The 19,403-nt window shown below is 37.0% G+C and overlaps 1 protein-coding gene across 2 annotated transcripts in view; it reads left to right on the forward strand.

Moving 5' to 3' along the window:
* The window catches only part of FRZB (frizzled related protein), a 34,467-nt gene that overhangs the window by 12,184 nt on the left and 2,880 nt on the right, over nt 1–19,403 (forward strand). For both annotated transcript variants that reach the window (XM_074399381.1, XM_003921794.4), the window contains exons 4-6: nt 12,821–12,886; nt 17,394–17,598; nt 17,979–18,042. In XM_074399381.1, the coding sequence (XP_074255482.1) occupies nt 12,821–12,886; nt 17,394–17,598; nt 17,979–18,042 (335 nt within the window). The remainder of the gene's footprint in view (nt 1–12,820; nt 12,887–17,393; nt 17,599–17,978; nt 18,043–19,403) is intronic.

A 19,403-nucleotide genomic window follows, 5' to 3' on the forward strand; every position in this document is an offset into this window, starting at 1 on the left:
TTTAAAAAATTTTAGCTGCAGTCAACTAGTCAGGATTAGGCTGCAAATTCTGCCTAGTCTTCTGTGGGTTATGATTTCAATGTCAGTTCCATTTCCAAAGCCTTTGACGTACCTTCCATATCTATCCTATGTGTATATCACTCAGTGGCCAGCATGAGGTCAGGGTAATAATTTATCCCATAGTACAGTTTTTGAAATTTATGATATACTCTTTTATGTCAGAGTCACACATGCCCAGGGGTGAGTTCAGTAGTTCATAAACAACTTTACAAAATCCTTTCCCAGGCTCCTTCCTCTCTGTGATCTCCCTAGCACTTTTCAGTTCCTTGGAACTCCCTGTTTTGGTACTTTGGCCAGAAAGCTGGAGCTTTATCCCACTCTGTGATTCACTTCTTGTGACTTCTCCTTCAGATGGGGCCACGTGGTGGGAGGACGCACAGAGAGAGAGACAAAGTAATGATGCTTTGCCCCTGTCTTTTGGAACTATAAGTCCTCTAATCAGAGAGTAAGGTTCTCTCCTTCATCAGAGTTTTGGGTTCCTGAGGGTCTCTCTTGTTGCAGCTGTTGCTGTTACCACAGTCCCAGGATGCATTGAGGAAGGGAGTGCAAGAGGCTGATATGTTAGAGATCCTTTCCATTTCCTGAGCTAGAACTAGAGGGCTTCTCCTGGAGTGTACTCTGTCTGCACAATGCTCACCTCTAGGGTACAGGCTGTTTTGACACCAGACTGGTGGATAACAGAGGGGAAAAATGATGAGCCCACAATCAGTTTTATGGTATTGTTTTTTTCCCCCCCAGTGTTCCTATTCTACTTGTATTAACTTTTAGAGTTCTTACGTAGCTGCTTCAGGCACTCTGTTGAGGTTTCAGATCTGCTTTCAGTGGGAGAAACAAGATGGAGCTCATAAAATAAACAAATTATAACATGCATGCAGAAAAGTACACAAACCATAAATGTGCATTTTCACAAAGTCACCACTCTCTGTAACCAAGATATGTAACATTGCCAGCACTCGAGGAGCCTCCAAGTCACTACCCCCACCCTTCTTTTCAAAGGTAACTTCTACCAGAAATTCTAGTACTATAGATTAATTTTGCCCGATCTTCAACTTTATATAAATGGAATTCTACAGTATGTATTTTTGTGTGTGCATGTGACTTCCTTTGCTTTTTATTACGCTGCGTATAGCAGTAGTTTTTTACTTAATTGCTATATAGTATTCTATTATTGAATGTAGTATACTTTGTTTATTCTAATGTTCCCGGATACTTGGGTTGTTTTCAGTTTTTGTTACTATGACTAATGCTGCATTTGTTTTTGCAATATGATAGCTGCAGTGAGCACCATGTATTCCATTTCACTTTCCTCTAGTATTTTGCAGTGACTTTGGTCAGTATATCCTGCCTTATAAGGTGTCTTACCTGTGGAAATGAAACATTTATTAAGTTGTAAATAAGTTTGAAATATGAATTTTTATTACATTGGGACAGTTTTCTCTATTGACTTCCACTGGATCAATCAGGGTGACATGTGTTTGATCTGAGAAAATGTCTACTAAAGGTGTCCCCAACAAATATTTATCTTATTAAAAACATAAGTAAATTAAAATTATTTTACAATGATTTTGTTACATAATTGTGAATGTCTTTCTGTATCATAAAATCAGTTGGAAATCATTGGTGTCTAGTAATGTTGCTGTTTTAAGGATCACTCCTTCTATTTATGTTTTCTCAACCCGAACTGAAAAGCTCATTTGTATAAAACTGCAATTGTTAAGTCAAAATTTCTGGCCAAGGACATGTGTATGTTACCAGTTTGTTATAAAGTTATGGTTAGAGCAATATAGCACTTCAATGTGTGAAAGAGAGCAGACATGTCAACAACACTGTCAACCATATACAAAAACAGTTCAACATATAAAATTACCTAGAACAAGTGTCGTGTTCTCAGAGTCAGTGTTTACTGCTTCTCTTTTAAAAATGTTTTTCATTAAGTTACTGCTATCAGGTACATTTAGCAAAAAAAAAAAAACCCAAAAAACAAAAAAACAAATGTTTTCCAATTCTCTGGTATAATGAGAGTGATGAAAACAAATAGGCAAAACCAAAGCTCATTCTATTTGTGAAAAAACACTAACATATTCACGTATTCTGAAGAGAAAATATAATTTGTTCACACTCAAAAAATTATTCTTTAGAGAACTGTAACAGCTGAGGTTGATCATGATAAAACAGGAAATGAGGAAGGCACGAAAACACTGTAACCCACATAAGAACCTCTTTCCAAAGTGTCAAGCTGTTTCTGTCTGGAATTTGGAAAAGAAATTCTTTCACTCTAGTTAATTTATTCTTTGCCTCAAAGCTTAACAATTTTTTCTTTCTTTTCTTTTTTTTTTTTTGAGATAATGACTCTGAACAGCATCCAATTGTATGTTTTGCTGTTGCAAATCCACTATTGTAATAAGGAATAGATGCTCTTTATTTCCATAACATGGAATATGGAGAAAAACAATTTTGTTCTATTGTTTAAGTGACCTAGTCACTTGATCTATTAAATCAGCACACAGAAAATTCAGGGAGATATTCAAGTGGTCCAAGGTTGTTTTTTTTTTTTAATTAAAATAATTCCAATAAAAAATTCTCCCCATTTTCTGCTTTGTGATGGTGACCAATTTATGGACTTTTATGCTTGAAAAACACCAATGTCTCCAGAGCAGAGATAGAGTTGGTAAATTCTGACACTAAATATATAAGTGTGACCAAATTATTTCTTGGGGCCCATTTCCTAATATAAAATCAGATTGTATTGATCTCTGAGTTCCCTTCTGATTTATCTTTAAATTAGGGAAACATTAGTGTAGGTCAGATGTTCCTCCAGAGATTTCACTAACTTCTTGGCCCATTCCAAAGGTGCTCCAGAGAAGCTCCTCTAGGTAGCTGCCTGGTGGCTGCTGAGCAACTGGAGATTCCTGGTGTCTGCCGCTGCCAGGCCTGCAGGGCTGCTCCCTCTTTTGCTGACATAATTTAAGCTTAGCTTGAGTAGTATAGACCCATTCATTCCCTCTCTTTCCTTCTCTTAAAATTATTTCCTCCCTTTTGGCTTACTACCAATTTTGAGAATGAATTCAGTTTTTTTTCTTTGGTGCAAATGTTTACTGACTATCGAGGCAACTTCTACACCTTATTGGAAAATAATAGACTAGATGAATAATATTTTTGTCATTATACAGTAGCTTAAAACTATAGAATTCTTTCCATTACTTTACAATGGATAGTTTTGACCAGTTCTCTTTCTAAGCTTTCTTCTCCTTGAGCTGTTACCCAAATTGTCCTAGTTCTTCTCTGCCTGTCCCTCAGCTGTAGAGAGTCACTGAGGCTCTGTGCTTAGCCTCTGTTTCTCTCTCCTCATAGGGATTCATCCTATTGGAGTCCATCAAGCTGTATAGGCTTAATTACCAATTTTATGACTCTAGTTTTGATCACTCTCTGAGACGGAGTACCATGTTTCCTTCCAGTAACACTTCTACCTGGGTACTCTTTGGGTACTTCAAAAACAATGTATTTAATTACTGAAGTAATTTTTTAAAGATAGTCTTGCTCTGTTGCCCAGGCTGCAGTGCAGTGGCACAATCTCAGCTCACTGCAACTTCTGCTTCCTGGGTTCAAGCAATTCTCCTGTCTCAGCCTCTCAAGTAGCTGGGATTACAGGCACCCACCACCACACCTGGCTAATATTTGTAATTTTAGTAGAGAAGGGTTTTTGCCATGTTGACCAGGCTGGTCTTGAACTCCTGACCTCAGGTGATCCACCTGCCTCAGCCTCCTAAAGTGCTCAGATTACAGGCATGAGCCACCACACCCAGCCTTGAAGTAATCTTTTAATTAAAACTTTCTCTTTTGTAACTTTCTCATTTAGGTATGTGGCACCGTTGTTTTTCTATGTCCCTAATACTGAAACTTTATTTGGGTTTAGTCCATCTATCCCACCATTCATTAGAAATGCAATGAATAGGCAGAGCGTGGCTCATGCCTGTAATCCAAGCACTTTGGAGGCCAAGGCGGGCAGATCACCTGAGGTCAGGAGTTCAACACCAGCCTGACCAACATGGTGAAACCCATCTTAAAAAAAAAAAAAGAGGCCGGGCGCGGTGGCTCAAGCCTGTAATCCCAGCACTTTGGGAGGCCGAGGCGGGTGGATCACGAGGTCGAGAGATCGAGACCATCCTGGTCAACATGGTGAAAGCCCGTCTCTACTAAAAATACAAAAAATTAGCTGGGCATGGTGGCACGTGCCTGTAATCCCAGCTACTCAGGAGGCTGAGGCAGGAGAATTGCCTGAACCCGGGAGGCGGAGGTTGCGGTGAGCCGAGATCGCGCCATTGCACTCCAGCCTGGGTAACAAGAGCGAAACTCCGTCTCAAAAAAAAAAAAAAAAAAAAAAAAAAAAAAAAAAAAATAGTCAAGCTAAAAAGCTTCTGCACATCAAAAGGAACAATCAACAAAGTGAAGAGACAATCCATAGAATGAAGGAAAATATTTACAAGCTGTCTGGCAAGAGCTTAATAACCTGAATATATAAGCAACTCAGACAACTCAATAGCAAAAACAAAACAAGAAACAACAAATAATCTAACTAAAAATGGGCAAAATATATGAATAGACATTTCTCAAAAGACATACAAATGCCCAACAGGTAAATGAAAATATTTTCAACATCACTAATTAGATAAATGCAAATCAAAACCACAATGAGATGTCTCATCCCAGTTTGAATGGCTTTTATCAAAAAGATAGAATAATGGATGCTAGTGAGGATGTGGGAAAAGGGGAACACTAGTACACTGTTGGTGGGACTGTAAATTAGTACAGCCACTATGGAAACCAATAGAAAGTTCTTCAAAAAACTACAAATAGAACTACCATATGATCCAGCAGTTTCACTACTGGGTATATATTCAAAAGAAAGGGAATTAATACACTGAAGACCACCTGGACTCCAATGTTTAGTGCAGCAGTATTCACAATTGCCAAAATGGGGAATCACCTGAAGTGCTTATTAGTGGATGAATGAAGAAAGAAAGTGTGATATATATACACAATGACATATTGTTCCGCTATAAAAAGAGTGAAATTCTGTCATTTGAAGCAACATGGAACTGGAGGTTATGATATTAAATGAAATAAGCCAAGCACAGAAAGACAAATATCACACGTTCTCATTCATATGTGGAAGCTAAAAATATATATATATGTGAATCTAATTGAGTTAAAGAGGCTGGGAAGGGTAACAGGGAGGAGGAAATGAAGAGAGGATGATTGATAAGTACAAATATACAGTTAGAAGGAAGACCTAGTGTTTGATAGATCAATATGGCAACTACAATTAACAATGATTTATTGTTAGAGGCTAATTCACATGTTCATAGCATCAAGAGGAATGTTTAAGGCAATAGATATTACCGTAACTTGATCTTCACACATTATGTGAATGTATGAAAATATCAATGTGCCTGAAAATATGTACATCTATTATGTATTAATAAAAAAAGTAACAGACACTGGTATCAGGCACACTATGTGCCAAGGACATGGAATGAAAGCAAACAGGTGACTGGCACTCCCCTTTTTTCACCTCTTTTCAATGTACTTGGCATTGAGTGGACACATGACCTTCTAAAGGCTGTGAAGCCCGCTTTTTTATTTGTTAATTGATTTCTTTAGAGTCCATCACAAAACAGCACTTCAGAAGTCATAAGGGAAACAAGCATAATTGTGTTGACTCTTTCTATATTTTGGATATTCTGAGTAACTCTTGAATCTAGACAACTTGTGAAAGGCAGTTCATTTGAAAATTTCCAAAGACATAAAGGAATAAACTGCATTTCCTTTTCTTATTAATATAGTGTTAGTTCTCTCAGTCTTAAGCAATTCCTTTTACTAAGTGCAAATTACTATGAATTGAGTCCTTTATTACAATATTTGAGGTTTGTTTTTACAGCTAAGTTGAGCAAATGTTACTTTTACTTTTTAAAGCCTTATTATATCACCTAGGTTCGCCAGTCAACTTCATCACATTTTCCATATACTGGTCTAATCCAAAATAAAATTTAATATGATATTCTTTGCCCTATATATAGGTTTAGGAAATAAATATTGTTTTAAATACATAATGAATGACTGCTTAGTCAAGAAAACACTTCATTTTATGACAAAAATGAAAGAAATATTTTTATGTTAATATAACTTTATTAAGCTATATTTGTAGTAAAATACTACAAATCTTAAGTGTATGCTGCATTTAAATTTTGACAAATGTATATACTTATGTAACCACCATCCAGATCAAGACAAAGAACATTTCTCTAAATTATCAGGTGTCCAATCACGCATCTTACCCTCAGAACAAGGCAAGCACAGTTCTGATTTTTATTGCCATAGATTGGTGTTGATATTGAGCTTCACGTAAAGGGAAGCATAATGTATACACTCGGGACTGGCTGCTTTGGCATACCATGGCGTTTTTGAGACTGAGTTCTGTGCATCATTTTATTTTATTTTTTAGTGTGTAAAAGTACACCCTTTCATGAACGTAATATCAATTTGACTTCTACATTCAAACCTCCTATTAATACGGTTCCTAGTTTAACATAGTCAGTTTCTGAATCTGCGGGAGTTGTTGTTGTTGTTGTTTTGCCCTTTTATCACTGATGTCAGGACTCTAGGGTTCTGGTGTTTCTGTTTGTTCGTTAATGCCCTAGGAACAATAAGACCCTGTCAATTTTTCCATTAAGTTCCCGTTTGATGACTTGCAATTTTGGGAAGAGGGAATGTGTTCCACCGGGTGGAACCTAGCGATGTTTTACCATCGCCTTGTTTCTAGGACAGTGGAATTGACCTCCTGAATGGCCAAGTGGTATATTGCCCAACTTATGTTTAGGGGCTATCTGAACAAGTTCCACAGGGGCAACCATTCCTGTTGCTGTTGATGGCTGTGATGGTAAGGCAGATGGTCCACCTACTGCGTTGATTTTCTCACTTTACTTACATGCTAGTCTATTCTACCTCAGCCACTCACTTCCACGAGCACTTCTGGGCCTTGCCATCTAGCAGTGGTGCTAGCGTTGTCATGTGAATTCTAACAATCCCACTGTTTGCTTACCACTTCTTTTCATTCAAGATGACTTGTTGCAGTATTGTCATCACTGCTTCCTTTTTTTTTTTAAACCGTGTTGAGATTGCCTGTTCATCAGCTGCCACTTCCTATCTGCTAAGCCTCTGGTCTCCTTGTCTGTGTGAGATATCATGGTCTATTGCAATTCTCATTCCCTTGAAAAAAAATTCTCATTCCCTTGTCTGTGTGAGATATCATGGTCTATTGCAATTCTCATTCCCTCAATTTCTTTGCTTTCTCTTCTTCTGCCATATTCATCTGGCAAATTCCAACTCCAGTTATTTGAGAAAATTACTCAACTGAGGTGACTAGTTTCACTTTAAATTCAAGACAAATATCAGACAGAAAATCAAGATTGCCCATCATTCCTACTCTCTATAAAGTTTGCCTTTCTACTTGATGAAATAACCGCTTTATACTTTCTTTACTTACGTGCCCGCATCCTGCTTTTCATAGCCCCTCATTCCCCATAGCTGATGACTTCACTTCATTCTTCAATGAGAAAGTAAAAGCCATTGGAAAGAACTCCCTCATTACTCCACCAACCAATTTATAAACTTGTCAGTATCAGCACTCTTCTCCTTTTTTTTCTTGTGTAGTGGATGAAGTCCTCTGACTTTCAAAGTCCTATTCTCTCTTTTGCTCAGGGTCCAGTCATCACCTTGCAAGTTGAATTTAGCGGACCCTTTTCTCTCTAAACTCATTTTGGCTCTGAGGGTCATTTGACACAGAGGACTACCCTGCTTTTATTTTGCAAATACACTTTTTTAACTCCACACTCTCCTGTATTTCCTTCCACAACACTGGCTGCTTCTTCTCAGTCTCCTTTATGGACTTCGTATTCTTTATCTTATATATAAAGATGTAGTTCCTGCCTAGAGGACCACAACTCGCCTTTCAGGTTTCAAGCTTTAAATATCATTTTCTCACAGTATATTGGAGGCCAGACTAGTTTAGGTCATTAAGTGATATGTTCTTATTATACATACACATCCTGTTTTAATTTCCTAACATGTATCACATATGACAAATTATTTTGTGTGTAATTTTTTTTGTTCAATGTCTTTATCCTCTTCTGGATCGTCTGTAGAGCCCATCATGTGTCCTACATGTTTATTACACTGTGCGGAATGTAGCAGATGCCCGATATTTACAGAATGAATGAATTCATATATAAGTAACTGAAAGGGTTCAACAAATGCTAGTTCTGTTTTCCTTTCCCATCTCATGTTTACGGAAGCATAGATATACCAGAGTTGTGGAGTTCAGAGGGCACTACTCTCATTTCTATAGAAGAAAGACAAATTCATGGTGTGATGGATGTTACCAGATGTTAAAAATTATGGAACTCCTCACAAACCCCTCTTACAGGCAGTTGGAAATATCGATCTAGATCTCAGTAAAGAAGTCATGGTGAAGGACATGGATCTTCAAATTATAAAATTTTATTTTTTCTATCTTTTAAAATGTGTTGTGATTTGCTCCTATGTGTTTTAAAATGGCGGAAAAGAGGACGAGTGGGTTTCAGGGGTCAAATGCCAGGGTATGAGACGTACAGTGCATCTGGTGAAAATGAAAACGATTTAAATTCTGATCTGATTAGAAAGGGTCAGTCTTGAAAAAGCTATAAAGGAAATCGTAACACAAATACAATTATATGTTCTTCTCTCCTTCTCCCTACTTTTTGACAATAAATCCTGAGCACAGATCTAAGGATATTTTTTTCCAAGAAAAAAATAGAAAATTATCCACTCAAACATAGTAGTCCTCCAAAATCATGCTACATGAAAGGTTATGGGAGTTTGAGGATCTGATGAAGTTAATTATAGTCTTGCAGCTCTGGATAAGACCCAAAAGCATTCAATTTCAAACAAAGGTCAGGGATAGTTAGAAAGTTTTATCACACTTAAGCTTGAACTCAAACAAGGTTACATTAAATAGGGACAGTCCAATGAGTATCATATTTCATAACTGGATCATGTACTTAGATATCTTTAGATCTTCTGAAATCATATCAAAAATAGTAGTATCCTTATGTTTTTAAAAAATAAGTGAGCATATTTGTATGAGCAAAGCTTTGAATAAAGAAGGCTAAGATTCTTGTCTCCTCTGAACTATTTTTATTTTTATAAGAAGCCACTGTGAGGCAGCAAGGCTGTTCACTGCTAGGGCACGATGTGTATCATGGGGCGTTTCCCCTGAGTTACAGACCAAGTTCTGCAAAGTACTGGGCATGTTAACTTTGCAAATTCAGCTTTCTACTACGGTGATAAACTCACATTTGTAGTAGGATAATAAACAGTCTCCAGGTGCATTAGCAGATATGTAGGAGATCACTGATATTAAGAGAGTAGCTAGAAGCAGCAAGCAAGAGGAGTGGAGGGAATATGAGAAAGAACTGAACTGAAAACCGTTTCCTGTCCTTTCCATGGCTGCTCGTAAGATGCAGCACTGCACTGTGTCCCGCATTTGAAGGTGACGTATTAATTCCAGGCTTTGAGGTAAATGAATTGTTAATGTTAAAACTGCCCATGTTTGAAGATCTCGTCATTTCTTAGCCTACTTTGTCAAAACCAACTCCTTTAACTTTTAAAATATTTTTTTTCCCTCAGATAAAGCACCAAGGCAGACTAATTCATTTGTAAGCTTTTCTCCTCAACAGTGGAATAAAGAAAAATCAATATCTGATGGTTTTTGTGTAAAGCTCAGTAAATAATAGATTTCATTTTTCTACTCTAAAAGCCAAAACTTAAAAAGCTTGCGCCTCTAGGAAGTTGGGAGAGGAAGACTGTTAGCAATTAAACTAGAAATGATAGTAATGCTACAGGCCCCCTCCCCAAAAGTCTGAGTATCAAGAAATCAACTCTTGGTAATAAAAATAAACTGTTACTTCTGATTTAGGGTAGCAGGCATAAAAAAAGGTGACAGCTAATGCACGCGATGAATCTCTCTGTGATTCTTCACAATTTCTCAGTTTTTGGGCTTTTGGGGATGTATATGTCGATGTGTGTAAACATAATTTACATGAGGAGTAATGTTTCAGATCTACTGATCTAAGATACACTTTTCATGAATCACCTTAGATATGAATGTTTGGGTTGAGTAAACATAAATAAGTGAGACAAGGTTCTTTCATTTTTGAGCTTTGTGAGTATAAAACTCAAATTCTCATTAATTCTGTTATTTTATCAAGCTACTTGAACTGATCTTCAAACAGATAATTTGCTTATGGCAAAAGTTAGGGATTGAGACATTGTCACATATAATTACTATGGCATTGTCACCTTGGAGACCAGCAGAAATAAGAATTATATTGCAGATGAGCAAAATTTAGTTCCAAGAATATTTGCTTGGCTCATTAGCTATTTATTAGGTAATAGTCTAGCTATGTATATGTAGGTGTATGCATAGCTTTGTAAATACCTACTTGAAATATTACTAAATCACTTTATAATATAATTTTTAAAAATCCCTGCCTAGAAACTTTTATGGAATCCATTTGTTTATGCTCCAAGCAGATATGTAAGTAAAAACATCCATTTAGACTCAATTCAGTGACAGTTGCTGTAGTTTTTGCCTAAATTTTTTATTTGATTGTAAGCAAATTTCTGAAGAATTACAAATGTGTAAATAATTTATTTACATGCATTATTTTTGGTAGATATCTATTTTAAAGTACAAAAATCAGGTCTATATATATATGGATGAAGATAATTTATAAATCTAATACCATAGCATTTATTTCTTCAGAAATATTCTCATTTCAATAATATCTCTTTAAAAATACATATAACATTTTAATACAAAATAAAATACTGTAAAAAAGCCAAAAACTAGGTAACTTTTCATTCTGTTTTAAATGAGAATACAATCAGTAAGCTAATAAAGTTATTTTTGGAGTAGTTTTTTTCAAAATAGCAACGAGCACTAATGTTACTCATTGTTTATTGGGCTGAGATCTTCACAGAAATTGTGTGCTAAAAATGATCAGCAGAACAAGGGAAGGAGCTGTGCGTATCACTGAGGAATTCTCATTTCTGTCATGGGCAAGATCAACAGTTGCTGCTGCTACCATCCCCAGTAGAGATACTTATTTCTCTGGCAGGAAGGGCGATACTGATTTTGGGACTGCTACTTTAAAGTATGTTATTGACAAGTTCAACTGGAAGTAAAATTTATTTTCATTAGAAAATACAAGTGGTCAAGAAAAGCTTCTGCCTTTTATTCTCCATGTTAACATAAAACAACTTTTTTTTTGAGACAGGGTCTCACTGTGTCACCCAGGCTGAAGTGCACTGGCATAATCTTGGCTCACTGCAGCCTTGACCTCCAGGGCTCAAGTGATCCTCCCAAATCAGCCTCCCAAATAGCTGAAACTATAGGCACATGCCACCACACCAGCTGATTTTTGTATTTTTTTTTTTTTGTAAAGATGGGTTTTTGTCACATTGCCCAGACTGGTCTTGAACTCCTGGGCTCAATTTATTTTTTCCTCACCTATTGCCTCACCCTGTTGGCCTCCCAAATTAAGTGCTGGGATTCAGGCATGAGCCCTTGTGTCCAGCCATAAAACACCTTTGAAGCAAAAATTTTTTTGTTGATGTTCTTTCTCTAATTTATGTGTTCTTATTTCCTTTTTCTGTGTCAAAAGAGAAGCACATATTATTTGATTTTTAATGAAGCTTTCTCAGGGGCACTATTTAAAGAAATCTTTACATATAATTAAATATTTTTAAGATAGTTGTGTATTTTTTCTACTTTTACATTGACATTAATTCCTGACAATTAACCATGCTTATGATGTGTATTTCTTAACTAAGTAATCTCAGCTGTGTAGCTCTTCCATGAAACATGTAATAATCTACTCTCCAATATGTCAAGTGAATCTATCCTTGGAGAAAACATTTTGAGATAATTAGAATTGTTATTATTATGATGGCAAAAACCACAATTACTTCTGCACTAACCTCATATACACATAAAATGTGCATTCTGGTCACTACTCACCAAATATTTTTAAAACATGAATTTCTCTTTTCAAAATATGTAGATAATAATTTACTCCAACAAGCATCAGCATACCATTAAGTTGAATGGTGGTTATTATACCCTATGGAAGGGGCTCACTGCTCCCCTTAAGAACCTCACCAAGTTCACTGGGTTGTAATAACACTTGCTTATCTCCTCGAGTTGCTTTGAGATCTCGGAACTAATATTAGGAGGAGTGCTGTGACGTCTGTTAAAAGTCTGTGAACATGAGGTGGTAGTCCACAGGGTAAACCAGCGACCTGAGCATAGGCAGAAAAGTGCCTCCCGGTTGGCATTCATGATGTTAATATTTCCATAATCATGAAGCACACCTCTTTCAGGATTAAGGGGTCATGTTCTTCTCATGCACGGGGGTGAACAGCATTTCCTCAAGATTTGGGTGGTTTGTTGAGAACTGAAATGATGTACATACTGACATTGAATAAGAGGCCATGTGGATAGAATAAACATGAATGTACTTCCAGGAGAAAAAGATCAGACACTCAGAATTGACAAGAGCCTTCTCATCACCAAACTGAGATCTAGTCTCAGCAAAAAACGTGAGTAAACAAAAGAAAGTGAATATTGGAAATGTGCTTATGACTTAACTGTGTTTTTCAGAACGCTGTAAATGTAAGCCTATTAGAGCTACACAGAAGACCTATTTCCGGAACAATTACAACTATGGTAAGGAAAGCTTCATGGTTGATTTATAAACTGCGGTGTTAAGGTGTGTGGATGCACCCATGAATATGTGCACATGTAAATAAGTAGAGCCATTTAAGAATAAGGCTTAAAAACCAAAAGACAACTTTTAAGAGCATAGTCCCTCTGCCCCAACGAATTAACATGTCTCCCATGGGCAAAATACTTAACACATGGTTGATGTTCAAGCATACCAAGCAGACATGGTTGATGTTGAAGCACACCAGGCAGTATTGTTGTCCTCCTAGAGCCATGCATGTAAGTACACAGAGATAAGTATCAAGATACACGGGACTCTTCCCTACCTGGAGATTGAAGGAGGATTTGAGCTCAAGTTGGGTTGCATAGGCCATCGGTTGTGCTTAACTGGGTGAATAGAAGAGCACTTTGATGCGTAAGGAACTGTTAGAAGACTCAGCTTGGTTTTGTCAGTCAGCCTATCCCATGAAAAACACAGATAGATTTGGAAAGCAACACTTGTAGAAGTTGGTATTCAGCTAAAGAAATGTGTTGTATCTAGCTTGACTTAAAATCTGACATTCTAATAAATTAAATATTAATTGAAGAGCCACCAATCCAAATGTAGCTGACAAACTTAACTGAAGGATTAAAAAGCCTGCCATTTTTGCCCTATATGCTAAGTGATTTCTATGCATTATCTTTAATTTTCTCAGCTGCCCCATGAGATATATTACCATCCTGATTTTATCAATGATTATTGAATCTAAGTTGTCCCTTCTTTGATTGTTCACAATGTACTTTTAGATGCTGGTATGTACTTTAGAGTCATAAATTTATTTATACAGTCATTATATTTAGAAATGGCAATTAACAGAGTTTTCCAGTTGAAACATAAGGAACTGACTGATATTTACTGTATTCCATAGGCATTTTTATTTTTTCCAATATCTATGGTATTAGTAAAAGGTATGTTACTGTCTCTGCATAAGACTATTGATGTTGAGTCAATGAGTAAACACAGCGATTAAACAGACTTTTAAAGTGAACCTTATTAAAATAAGAGTTTTATTGTTGCATTTGTGTGCACTATTTAAAAGTATATATGATATATAGAGCAGATTTATTTCTTCTATATTTTTTGAAGTTGGAAGGAGAGAAATGAATAAGACTAAGAGTTATCTTCAATATCTTTCAAAACGCAGTTTATTAAAAAATACAAAGTTGAAAATTTTTGGTTTAGTTAAATCTCTTTAAAACAGATCCACCTTGTTTCCCGTTTTTCTTCAATGGAATTTTATGTTTTGCTTGCTGCTCATCTTAGGAGGAATGTAGCTTTTCTTAGTCAATGATGGATGCTCAGAAGTTTGTAAGGTTATGTTTATCTAAGAAGTCAAATGCCTGGCTGCTTTATCTAGGAACCCATTTCTTTACAGATTGATGTGAAGAACCCTAGGGAAAAAAGAGGCCTTAATTTCTAGGGGATTAGCTTCTTAAGACTGAAAAATGCTATATAAACTTTTAAATACTGTAATGCTAAGAATAAAAACATATAAATTTTATATCAGGGAAATGTAATTATTTATTTTACTTATCCTATGTTCAAGTTTTATTTTATCCGAGCTTCTTTAGTGCTGCAATAGTTGTTGCTGTTATTTCTGTTAAAAGTTGAAAGACAAGTCATGGAAAGTGAAGGTCTTAGAGAAGATAGCTGAATGAATATCATAAAATAAAATGGGATATGGATCATAATTAGTGAAAAGGAGCAGATAATTTCTTTTTTGTAACCAAGTAATAGCTAAGTTGATCATAGTTTCAAGATTGTCATTTGTCTGGATTTACTTGCAGTTTCTTTGGGAAAGGGAGGCACTCAAATGATAAAATAGAAGAAAGAATTCTGAAAAGGAAATATATTTTACTTGCAAAATATTTTTATTTTTTATATTTTATATCTGCATGTGTCTACTGAGAAAACAAAGTCAAGGTGGGAGCAACCGGAAATACAGATAAAACTTCTACTTCATTCAGATTAATTCTGTGAAAAACTCTTTAAGTGTTAACAAAATTACTTGAGTGAAAAAGTAGGTCTTGTAGAAAGATATTTATTTTGGAGTGGGTACATGTGCTAAAAATTTCAAATGAAAATAGTAGACACTGGGTAAATAAATCATTAGTTTGAGAACATTTGCACAGTTCACTAATCTCTAATAGTTGATGGATGCTATGAAGCACGTACACTTAAGCCAGGTCACACAAAAATGCCTGTTAGTTGGGGTTGAGAATTTCTCATCTGATTCTCCCAAATGACATTTCAAAAAGGGCAATCTTATCTTTTGTTAAATACAGAATGGGGAGAACATGAACAGACAGGGCCTCCACTTGCCAGTTGAACCAAGCAAGGACAGTTGGGTACACCTTTTGTTTGCTACAAGTTCTCATACTTGAGGCAACTAATTCTCTGAAGACTGAAATGTGAAGTTTTTAGAATTCATTAGTAACTTAATTTCTGTCATGTGTGTTGTAATGGTAGAATATTAAGTTTGTGTGATGAAATTGGAGCATTAATGGGTGGAATGGTTGATTAGCTGGTTTTATATTTTTCACAGATTACTTTCTTCTAATCCTTTATAGTCCAAAACCTCTAAAATATGTGGGAAGGTACTCAGATTAAAGTGGTTTGCAATTACATGTCTAAAAAGTTTTTGAAACATTGACTCATTTGGGTAAACTGTGTTTTTCTCTATGTAATGTCCATTGGTATTGAACTGGAGCAATGAGGGTACTGGGAGAAATGCCATTGGCTTTTTACTAATTGACATTTTACTTCTTTCTTGATGTTTTAAAACTGTTCTTTTAAAAACTCATTTACTAGAAGCAGGAATCTAAACAATTTGACTCTTTTAAAGCAGGGACATACAGAAAAGAAGCAGAACTATACTTTCTAGATTCTGAGTCAAATACTTTAACTTTGCAACTGAAGGCCATTTGTTGTTAACATTGAGAAGTAAAGTGACTCTTGTGACATAAATTGGGTGCCAATATATCCGTCGAGAGAGGTAGAATGATGCAACTGACGTTTGAGAATATATGCTGTAGCACGTGAGGGGAAGGAGTGTTGGAGTGTCTGACTTCAAGGCAGAGGGAGGAAATAAGGTCTAGTGGTGACAATTTTTATTCAAGAAGAAAATGTAGTCCACCTAGAGGAGAGTATGAAAGATAATCTGCACTGAACACAAAGGAAGAAAGGACCTGATATCTGAACAAAGAAGAAAATGTAGCTCATATAAAGGAGAATATAAAAGACAATCTGTACTGAACACAGAGAAAGAAAGGAGCTAATAACTGAACAGCAACCCAAGATGAGGCAGGTGAAAAGACTGCAGAGCCAGTTCGGAAACACTATTGAGCAGGACAAATTTATAACACTAAAGAGGCCCACCACTTGAGAAAACCTATTAATAGACCTGATTCAAAAAATGATTTAAAAAACAAGAAAAATAAAAATAGACCTGTTAAAGGAATACCAACAAGGAAAGAAAGCACAAGCTTGTAATCCCAGCACTTTGGGAGGCTGAGGTGGGTGGATCACGAGGTCGAGAGATCGAGACCATCCTGGTCAACATGGTGAAACCCCGTCTCTACTAAAAATATAAAAAATTAGCTGGGCATGGTGGTGCGTGCCTGTAATCCCAGCTACTCAGGAGGCTGAGGCAGGAGAATTGCCTGAACCCAGGAGGCAGAGGTTGCGGTGAGCCGAGATCGTGCCATTGCACTCCAGCCTGGGTAACAAGAGTGAAACTCCGTCTCAAAAAAAAAAAAAAAAAAAAAAGAAAGCATATGTAAGTACTAGGTCTTTTCATATTGTGAAATTAACATAGTTTAAATTCCTGTTGGCAGCAATTGGAACTGCACATGCATATATACACATCCAAAATGGAATTTTAGAACAAAGTCATATCCGATTATTGACTCAATCTTTGATTCTCTAAATGGATTTCTCAAAAGCACATGCACACACATGCATATATACACACAAATATATGCATAGCCACAAATTGTAAAGAGAGCAGGGCAGAGCATTAGGAGGTCATGTGTTGTTGTATGTCACACACTGCAGTCTACAGCAAAAATATCTGGCTGACTTTTCTGTTCCATTCATTGAATATCAAGTGGATAAGAATTAACTGAAGAGGCCGGGCGCGGTGGCTCAAGCCTGTAATCCCAGCACTTTGGGAGGCCGAGGCGGGTGGATCACGAGGTAAAGAGTTCGAGACCATCCTGGTCGACATGGTGAAACCCGTCTCTACTAAAAATACAAAAAATCAGCTGGGCATGGTGGCACGTGCCTGTAATCCCAGCTACTCAGGAGGCTGAGGCAGGAGAATTGCCTGAACCCAGGAGGCGGAGGTTGCGGTGAGCCGAGATCGCGCCATTGCACTCCAGCCTGGGTAACAAGAGCGAAACTCCGTCTCAAAAAAAAAAAAAAATTATGAGTCATATTATTATCAGCTTTTCTTGTCTTTTATCGCAGTCATTCGGGCTAAAGTTAAAGAGATAAAGGCAAAGTGCCATGATGTGACTGCAGTAGTGGAGGTGAAGGAGATTCTAAAGTCTTCTCTGGTGAACATTCCACGGGATACTGTCAACCTCCACACCAGCTCTGGCTGCCTCTGTCCTCCGCTTAATGTTAATGAGGAATACGTCATCATGGGCTATGAAGATGAGGAACGTTCCAGGTAATTCACTCATTAAGGATACAGAATAACTGCTTTGCTTACCCTACTCTCATTGCACTTCTATCTAGAGATCTTACCCTCACATTCTTACCTTGGGATCTGTCCACCTTCTTGGGGATTACAGGTAAGTTTTAGCTGGGATCCTTGATTTCATATATGGAATGGGTGTATGTGTGTAGTTTATGGTTTGCATTTTTCCAGGGAGAGGGACCGTAACTTCATTTGGGCCTGTGACTCACAAATGGTTAATAATTACGGTTCTAAATCTTGGCTGTCCTATTCAAAAATAAACATATAAGTCTTTCTTGGCACTGATTACTTGTACTTTTCAGTAACAGGTTTTAATTTTTCAAAAATGGTTGCTTCTTTTAAAAATGCAGATTACTCTTGGTGGAAGGCTCTATAGCTGAGAAATGGAAGGATCGTCTTGGTAAAAAAGTTAAGGTAAGCCTGTATTTTATGTTTGAAGTAATACACACAAAACAAAAGTAGAAAACCAGCCATCTGTCATTAAAATGAAAGAGCTTCCTTCAACTATATGAGAAATACTAAAATTTAGTATGCATATATTTATATATTCCAAGAGCTGAATTTATCTTTGATGTCTATTTCATTTAAGGAATGAATTCCCTGTATGTGTATCAAAGATCTAACTACAGTTGCCCTAATTTCACTTCCCAAGGAGTCTAGCTGTAGTCCAGTCCCGGCAGGGTGGTTCCACATTGTCAGGCTGCTTCTAGCTTATTTCTCTACCTTTTTTTTTTCTTTTCTTTTTGAGAAGGAGTTTCACTCTTGTTGTCCAGGCTGGAGTGCAACTTTCGCCCCCCGGGTTCAAGTGATTCTCCTGCCTCAGCCTCCTAAGTAGCTGGGATTACTGGCATGTGCCACTACACCTGGCTTAGTTTGTATTTTTAGTAGAGATGGGGTTTCTCCATGTTGGTCAGGCTGGGCTCAAACTCCTGACCTCAGGTGATCTGCCTGCCTTAGCCTCCCAATGTGCTGGGATTACAGGTGTGAGCTACCGCGACCAGCTGCTGTGCCATTTTTAAAGGCATTGCTTCCGTACTTATGCTCACCTGGAGGTTACAATATGGCTGCTCTGCCTCTACTATCACGTCTACATTTCAGGCAGAAAAAGAGGGGGTAAAAGGGATTTCCAAGAGTCTCATCAAGCAACTTTTACTTAGCTGCAAAACAGCCTAGGAAATGTAGTCTATTTTAAAAAAGTCTAGGGATATTGCTTCCCTGAACAAATTGCAGTTTGTGAGAAGGGGAGAATAAATTATGGGTAAGAAAATAAACAGTGATGTCCAATGAATAAACACCAATTCCTACGTACAAAGCGTAGCTACGTTCATCTATATGTAAGAGAACTGAACAAATTAGGTCCTTAGAGCAGTAATTTAGCCTTATTTTTAAGTCGATAGCTCTCAGATTGTGGAACTGATACATTTTTAAAAATCACGTAGTACATGACTGTATTATAGAAGGTTTTGTTTCTTCTTACTGCACTAGGCAAATCTGTTTCAAAGAAAAGAATGGAGTTGGGAAATGTATAGGGGGACAAAAAAAATCTCAAAGGATGTATGGGTGGGTGGGGGGAGTGGGAACTGTACCAAACGTAATACATCCTCTTCCATCTGCAAGTTTGAAGGCTTGGGAAACATTGACATGGTAAGTTAAACACCCTTGGGCAGTTTATCTTATACATCTGGCACTTGACACAGCAGACACATTTGGGTTTAAATGACCTACAAAAATGTAGAGGGCATTATTTTGTAAGGAGAAACTACCCTCCAGTAAGT

This window comes from Saimiri boliviensis, chromosome 5 (assembly GCF_048565385.1).
Source record: "Saimiri boliviensis isolate mSaiBol1 chromosome 5, mSaiBol1.pri, whole genome shotgun sequence".
NCBI lineage: Eukaryota > Metazoa > Chordata > Mammalia > Primates > Cebidae > Saimiri > Saimiri boliviensis.